Here is an 8718-nt window from a genome sequence, read left to right as displayed (position 1 = left end):
TAACCCCAACATAAAAAATACTCACTAGGCTTCACTAGTGGAAATTTCCTTGAATTATTAAGGGTCAACTTGCCTAGACAGGCCACATGAGGACCTCAGAGCACAACCCATTGTGAGGAATCATGGGTTGTTCCTGAGGTTCTAGAATTCCCAGAAGCTCTGATTCAGTATTGGGAGCTCCTGCTCACAGTTTCTTTACAGCTCTTGGGTGCCCCACACTAGAGGCCCTTCTTTTTCTAAATCCAGATGAACCAGTTAATCTTACTAATGAGTTTTCATCTGCTTGGATCTGTTAGAGGTGAGTCTTCTCTGTTAGCTTGGGTATGTAAGGGGCCACCTTTAAGGCGTTTTTGCCCTTGAAGAAGTAAGACCAGTCTCCTAGTTACCCAAATCAGAATTAAGAGTAATTAGACTATCTCTGAGAGCTCCTGAACCAGTTGATTTCTCCTAGTTATGGCTTTATAGTCAGAGGGCATGTTCCTATTCCTATTTCATTTAGCCATTCAACATTTGTGCCTGATGTTCTGTGAGACAGAAGAACAGGCCTAGGAGCTCAGCAGAAGTTCAGCAAAGGTTTGTTCCCATCAATTGAGTGCAAGGGATCCTTGTATACTTAAGGTGCCAAGCAAAGCTATAATGAGATAGGAAGGTGATGTGCCCAGAAAACTATCTCAGAACACACAGGGCTTTGGGCCAGAAACCTTATAAGCCTTTCCTTCATGGCTATGTTCATCCATCCAGTTTCTGTATTTTCTCTTTCAGGATTCCCTATTTATGGAGGGCTGCCTCCTACAAGAGAGAGATTTATGAGCTCTGTGCTGTTTGTGAAGTGACAGAGTGTTTTCTCTAACACTAGCTTTCAGAAATGTTGCTTTTTGCCTTTTAGACTTTCACAAAGTTGACTCAGAAACAAAGATACCCAGTCACGAGATGGTAGCTATGTGCTAGTCACGTAGTGAAGTAATAAACTATAAACTCTAAGAATGATTAAAAAATTAGCATATTTTCCAAACCTGTTTCCTATTATCAGAAGCATCTCTTATTTAAAAATTTTGTTAAGTATTAAAGAATCAGCTGGGCAGATATTTATGTAACAAATTTTTAAAACAAAAATCTACCAAAAGCCTTATCAAATCAAATCTTACCTTTTTTTGTTTTTAATTTTGGGTACCGGGGATTGAACTCAGGGACACTTGGCCACTGAACCATGTCCTCAGCCCTATTTTGTACTTGGTGCCTCGCTTTTGCTGAGGCTGGCTTTGAACTTGGGATCCTCCTGCCTCAGCCTCCTGAGCTGCTGGGATTACAGGCATTTGCCACCGTGCCTGGCTCCTTCAGGTGCTTTTGATGCATGGATGAGTGAATACCCCCACCCCCATGGAGTTCTTAATATACCTTAAAATTTTTTCCTTTAATTCCAGAGGAGGTTTCTGTGTTTTTATTAAATACCTCCATCCTCCCTGGTCTCTTGGGGTAATTAGTGCAGGTGTTGGGGGGAAGTCAACTATCTTCAAGTAACTGATTTAGACCTACAAGAAACTTAGGAGTCTCCATTTGTCTCAAAACATGGAAAAGTAACCTCTACCCCACTCTCACCTTCTCCATTTCTCTTCTGTTTCTTCTCCATCCCAGGAGCACCAGATCAGCCTGATGAGCCCCTGGGCTCAATGGATCATCAAGCTCCAGTTCAGCAACTTTCAAGTGAATACTTTTCACTTGCAAACCCTTCAGATGTTGATGCTTTATATGATACTTCTTCAGGTGAGACTGTTTTAAGTGAGCATGGTTCCAGCGAGCATAGTGAAGGGGAGCACACTTCTGGTGAACATGCTGAGAGCGAGCATGCAAGTGAACATGTAAACGAGCACACTTCAGGTGAACAGCCTTCAGGTGAAATGTCATCAGGTGAACCTGCTTCCAGTGAACAGCCTTCAGGTGAACAGCCTTCAGGTGAACACACTTCAAGTGAACAGCCTTCAGGAGAACAACCTGCAGGAGAACAACCTGTAGGAGAACAGCCTTCGGGAGAGCAGCCTTCGGGAGAACAGCCTTCGGGAGAGCAGCCTTCGGGAGAGCAGCCTTCAGGAGAACATGGTTCAGGTGAACAGGTTTCACGTGAACATATTTCCAGCGAACAGATGACACGTGAACATATTGCCACTGAGCACACTTCAGGTGAAGCACCTTCAGGTGAAGTGTCTGCAGGTGAAAAGTCCTCAGGTGAACCGTCTTCAGCTGAACAGCTTTCAAGTACACCATTTGCAAGCACATCTCCAGGTGAGCCAAAGTAGCTTCAAGTGGGGAGTGGGGAACACATCAGGAGAACCCAATTTTAGGGAAGAAGTATTAAAGAAGCAACCATTAACACTTCACAAATAGCTCTCCCAAAGGTTTTCTAGGTCTCTGCACAATACCAAAAGGCTGTTCCAGGTTTCTGGGGCCTGAAAGTCACACAATTTGCAGGACCCTCTTTAAGAACAATTATACAAATACAAAATGCCAGTTACCCTTCCAATTACATTCTCCATAAGATATTCTGAATATAAATGCCCAATGACTCCCCTAGAAGCAGCTCATGAAAATGCAAAGTTCTAAAGACTAACAGAATATGAAGCATGCAGAGACAAAAATTAGTTCTGTTAGAGACAAAAATTAGTTCCCAGAACTGCAATTCTGTGACTTACTTAAAAGGGGTTGGTCAAGGAAGAAAAATAAGACCCTAAGTTTGATGCCTCAAGTTAATAACAGACATAAAATGCCTCATATTTCACCCCATTGCATAAGCATTATTATTCTAAATTTTCAGATGGGAGAAGCAAGGTAAAAATAATATGCCCAAAGTTACATGGCTAGAAATTGGTAATGGTGGATTCAAACTTAGGCCTATCTACAACTCAGGAGGGCCAGGTAGGAGGATCCCCAGGTTGAGGCCAGCTGGGACAACTTAGCAAAAGTACTCTATCTCAAAATAAAATAAAAAGGGCTGGAGATAATTAGTTCAGTGGTTGAGGGTCCCTGAATTCAACCTCCATATTGCAAATACACACACACTTTAGGTCTGTTTAAAGCACAATTTTTTCCCCCTTTCCTTACTTTATGCTTCCTGAACTAGGAGATTATAAACAGAGACAATGAAAAGAGGTAACATGGAAATATTTCAGCAACCTTTAACAAGGTCAATTTGAGAGGATGGGGTTGTAACAATGGGTTTGATCTTCAGCAACACATAAAATAAATAAATAAAAGTTATTGTGTCCATTTACAGCTAAAAAAAATATTTTAAAATAAATTTAAAAAGAAAAGAAGAACAAGGCCAATTTGAAAATGGAAAATAACGTAGACTCTTTACAAGGTTTGCAACAATACTCTAAAATAGCTTATTAGTTGGTCAAATTTGAATCCAAATGTTTGTGCTTTGTGAGAGTATGATAAGAAGCAGGAAAGGGAGCCAGTCACGTGACAACATGCTCCTATCAGGTAAGACATGACAAAAAGGCATCTAATTATAAATATCTAGGAAGCCAATAAAGATATGGACTATAGTAAAAGTCAGTATTAGATAAACTTGGGATTCATCAGCAATGAAGGTCATAGATGAAGCAATACGAATGAAAGGAATTTCCTCTAGAATAGAGAATATCCTCTATCAAACACAAATCCCTCAGATCCCAACAAGAATTAAGAAATTAATTTTTTATCCAGGCTACTTATAACTCATCGTCTCTCCCCAGATGTGTGACTCACATATACACATCTGATCTGTATGGGAATTTCATCAGGCTTATCTTAAAATTTCAGGCACAATGTTAAGTTGCTACACATGCGCTTATATGACTGAGCAAGGAAAATGCCTTCGTGGTGAAGGAGTCTGCACCACTCAGAATTCCCAGCAGTGCATGCTAAAGAAGATCTTTGAAGGTATGTAGGGACCTCTAAAGGCAGTCTTTGCCAGAGAATACATTAACCAACTTATATACTAATACCGGGCAGTTGGAGAGGGCAGTGGTCTAGGAGAGGGATCAGGAACTTGGAGATTCAGAAGAACCTCATGCTTTTAAGGATTCAGAATAGAATCCCAAGTACTGATGGGGAGGTAGAGACTCTCCCCAACAGGTCTTAATGATCTTAAAAGGAGGCAGGGAGATTGGCACTCTTTCTATTTTAAAGAAATGTTGTGTATTGCCCTTTAGACCACTGAGACATTGACTGTAAGCTCAGGACTATGGTTTGTTTTTTTCATGGCTTATGTTCCTTGAACATAGTACAATGTTCAGCACATGGCAGGCATTTAGCGAATACTATATGAATAAATTTAATAAACTTTTGTCTACAAATCTATGTCCACAGGTTGCCAAAACTAAATATATTCCCACATCTCTCTACCCTTAAACTCACTCCTTATCCCCAAAATGAGATCTTGGATACTTCCATTCCATGATCATTGCCTAACTCTGTCAGTTGTCTGGTCTCTCATTAGAAATACCATTTTGCCCACAATTCTACAATGTGTGCATTCATCCACCATCACTTAAGAAACATTAATGACACATACCATGGGTCCTTACAGAAAAATGAATCAAATATAGACTATGTACAAATAGATTATGGCCCAATGTAAGAAACAGGAAACAATATTGCAAAGGAACAATTGGTAAATATCTTAAGGCAGAAAAGCAATGGGTGCTCACAGGGGAAGGAGAGATTAGAGGTGCAGAGAAATTAGGGAGAAAGTAGTTTTCAGAAAAAGCTTGTAAGATGTGGGCCAGTGAAGTAACTGCTAATGGGAATGGAATGTCTTTTGGGGGTGATAAAAATATCCTAAAATTAGTGATGATGCTTGAATTCTGTGAATATACTAAACAATATTGTGTTATTAATTTTAAAAGGATAAATTTATGGCACATGCATTATACTTCATCCTTACATAGTTACTTTTTGTGTTGCTCTAAGAGCACCTGAAATCTATACAGCCTTAGCAAATTTCTAGTACATACTATTATATTTTTCTAATTAATTTATTTAACTAGGTATATATAACAGCAGAATACATTTTGATTCATTATACACCATTGCAGCAAAACTTTTCATTTCCCTGGTTATACACGATGTAGCGTCGCACCATATGTGCAGTCATACATGTACCTAGGGTAATAATATCCATCTCATTCCACCATCTTTCCTACGCCCATTCCCCCTCCCTCCCCTTTGCCCAATCAAAGTTCCTCCATTTTCCCCATTCCACCCATCTCCCCCGTTATGGATCAATATCCCACTTATCAGAGAGAACATTCAGCCTTTGGTTTTTGGGGATTGGATTACTTCGCTTAGCCTGATATTCTCCAACTCTACTCATTTACCTGCAAATTTTAATCTCTTTTAATGCTGAGTAATATTCCATCGGTATATATACCACAGTTTCTTTATCTATTCATTTATTGAAGGACATCTAGGTTGCATACTACAATATTAACTACAGTCAGCATATTGTATATTAGATCTGTAGACTTATTCACTAACATAACTTCAACTTTTTACACTTTGATCTATTATCTCCCCTTTTCTACCTCAAGTCCCAACACTCCCACTCCTTGTTCCTGGTAACCACTATTCAACTCTTGGCATCTATGTATTCAACTTTTTTTTTTTTTGCATAAACAAATGAGATTATGCAGTTCAAAAAGAGAGAGAAAGAAGTCATCAGCACTATGTAAATGCAGAGAGGTCAAGTCCTGAGAAGGGCAGCAGAATGACTAGAACTCAAGTACCCTTTCAGAATAGTGGAGTAATGAATCAGAGTGTCTTGGGGCCAGATATAAGCAGGATTAGGTTGACGACAGTCAACTCTTTGGAGAAGTTTGTGGGGAAATGATAGTATAGGAGAGTAGCATGGTCAAGAGAAAGATTTCTTTGTTTTATCTTTTTGAGTTGGGGAAACTTGAGCATGTTTGTAAACCAGAAAGGTAATCAGGAGAGAGGAACAAACTGAAAATACAAGAAGTGTGCAACTGATGGTGAAAGATCCCAGAGGACGAAGATAGAAGGGAAAGGGGAGAAAAATACACACACAGGGGTGGTAGCCAGCCCTTCATGAGGGCATCATGAATAAAGGAAGGTTTCTGTTAATTCCAGTCTGTCTTTACTCCTTTCAGGTGGAAAACTCCAATTCATGGTTCAAGGGTGTGAGAACATGTGCCCATCTATGAACCTTTTCTCTCATGGAACGAGGATGCAAATTATATGCTGTCGGAATCAACCTTTCTGCAACAAGATCTAGAAGACGGGGCCTCTGCTTTTTGCTCTGACTCAGGCAGCAAAAAGCCTTTACCATCGTACTTGGCTCAATTTATATTATATCACTATAGCATCAACGACTTATCACATCTGCTTCTGCCTGAGCATCAGACAGGATGCTCAAATATCTTTTCTATTCATGCCTTACCCATTCTTTGTCCTCTGTCTTCCCCCTTACTCTCTCAATATTCCAAATTTTCTTTTTTCAATAAAACCCTCATGGTAGAGAACATGAGATCCAGACAGATTTCTTTTCCCATCAGTCCAGTTGCAGGGTCAGCCTGAACTTCCTTCCACCCCCACTAATGTAGATGATTTTATAACTATTCCATACTTAAGAAAGTGAAGGCCTCTCCCAGGACAGAGAGAGCAAGGAGAATACAAAGTAGGTATTAATCTTTTATGGGGCTTAAAGAATATTGTAGGTACTTCTCTGTCCCCCTCCCCCACTTTCCTACCCCTGTCCCCCCCATTTTACTTAATAGTACATAGCAGTCAACTTTTCTTTAGCTCTTGAGAATTTTGAGTTTTCAACAGTCCACTTTTAAGAATAAAATTATTCTTTTCTGTTTGCTGTATAAATATGCAGCAGTTCATAATGCTTACATCAGTTTCTCAACACAATATTACTGGATCATCTACTTAGTATAGAGGGGCAGGTGGAATACTAAACACTCTCACACTTCAAGATGTTTTCACGTACATGGTCTTATCATGAGGAAAGATAGCAAAATTCTTATTTTATAAATAAGGAAATATGACATAAAGATGTTCTATTTATATTCCATATTGTTCTAAATTGATCAAGGTCACAGAACTAGAACACACCAAAGCACAATTCTAAAACCAAATCTGCATGATCTCAATCTGAGCCATTTCCTCAGAATATTAGCCAGAATGGTTCTTTTAAGACAAAAATCAATTCTCTCCTCCTACATAAACTCATCTCCTTTCAGCCACTGCTTCCACATACCTCAGTTTAAAGGCTCCTGAGATAGCTGGAGTGGTCTTCGTGTATTTTTCCCTCCCCTTTTTATTGGTACATTATAATTATACGTAACAGTGGAATTTGCTATAATATATGTGCACACAATAAAACAGTACAATTTGATCAAATTCATTTCCAAGTACCTTCACTTTCCTACCCTTTCTTCCCCCTGTTTTCCACCTTCTACTCTAACTGGTTTCCCTTCTATTTTTTTTTTAATTTGTTCTAATTAGTTACACATGACAGGAGAATGCATTTTGACACATTGTACACAACTGGAGCACAATTTTTCATTTCTCTGGCTGTACATGGTGCCAGAGTCACACCAGTGGTGTAATAATCATACATGTAATAAATAATGCCTGGTTCGTTCTACCATCTTTCCCATTCCCACAGCCCCACCTCTCCCCTCACTCCCCTCTACACAAACTAGAGTTCCTTCATTCTTCCCTACCACCCCCTGCCACACACACACACTATGGCATCCATTTATCAGAGAAAAGATTAGGCCTTTGGTTCTTTGGCATTGATTTTTTTTCACTTAGCATGATGTTCTCTAGTTCCATCCATTTAGCTGCAAAGGCTATAATTTCATTCTTCTTTAAGGCTGAGTAATATTCCACTGTTCATAGGTACCACATTTTCTTTATCCATTCTTCTGTTGAAGGTCATTAAGGTTGGTTCCCCAGTTTAGCTATTGTGAATTGAGCTGCTATAAACATTGAGGTGGCTGCATCACTATAGTATGCTGATTTTAAGTCCTTTGGGTATAAACTGAGGAGTGGAATAGCTGGGTCAAATGGTGGTTCCATTCTAAGTTTTCTAAGGAATTTCCATACTGCTTTCCAAAGTGGTTGCACTAATTTGCAGTCCTACCAGCAATGTATGAGTGTACCTTTTTCCCCATATCATCACCAACATTTATTATTACTTGTATTCTTGATGATTGCCATTCTGACAAGAGTGAGATGAAATCTAGAGTAGTTTGATTTGCATTTCTCTAACAGACGATGAACATTTTTTCCATGTTTGTTGATTGATTGTATTTATTCTTTTGTGAAGTGTCTTTTCAGTTCCTTAGCCCATTTATTGATTGGGTTATTTGTGGGTTTTTTTTTTTTTTTTTGGTGTGTTTTGAGTTTTTTATGTATCCTGGAGATTAGTGCTCTATCTGATGTGCATGCGGTATGGATTTTTTTCCTGTTCTGTAGGCTCTCTCTTCACGTTGTTTTCTTGGCTGAGAAGAAACTTTTTAGTTTGAATCCAATCCCATTTATTCTTAATTTAACTTCTTGTGCTTTAGGAGTCTTGTTAAGGAAGTCGGTGCCTAATTTGGCCTGATGAAGATTTGGGCCCACTTTTTCCACTAGTAGACGCAGGGTCTCTGGTCTAATTCCTAGGTCCTTGATCCATTTTGAGTTTTGTGCAGCATGAGAGAC

At 39.2% G+C, this 8718-nt stretch overlaps 1 protein-coding gene across 3 annotated transcripts; it reads left to right on the top strand.

Moving 5' to 3' along the window:
* The first annotated feature begins 246 nt into the window (after positions 1-246).
* Positions 247-6274, top strand: Acrv1 (acrosomal vesicle protein 1). 3 transcript variants are annotated; one of them, XM_027945396.2, is made up of 6 exons: positions 247-298; positions 1633-1701; positions 1906-2108; positions 2244-2277; positions 3799-3918; positions 6150-6274. In XM_027945396.2, the coding sequence occupies exons 1-6, from the start codon at positions 247-249 to the stop codon at positions 6272-6274; spliced, it is 603 nt and encodes a 200-aa protein (XP_027801197.2). The 3 variants fall into 3 exon arrangements, with proteins under 3 accessions (XP_027801197.2, XP_027801194.2, XP_027801195.2); XM_027945393.2 differs by having other exon boundaries at positions 1633-2108; XM_027945394.2 differs by lacking the exon at positions 2244-2277 and having other exon boundaries at positions 1633-2094.
* The last annotated feature ends 2444 nt before the right edge of the window (positions 6275-8718 follow it).

The sequence above is a fragment of the Marmota flaviventris genome, chromosome 9 (genome assembly GCF_047511675.1).
Source record: "Marmota flaviventris isolate mMarFla1 chromosome 9, mMarFla1.hap1, whole genome shotgun sequence".
In the NCBI taxonomy this organism is placed as follows: Eukaryota; Metazoa; Chordata; class Mammalia; order Rodentia; family Sciuridae; genus Marmota; species Marmota flaviventris.
Note: the sequence above shows the minus strand (reverse complement) of the source record. Positions and strands in the feature narration are given on the sequence as shown.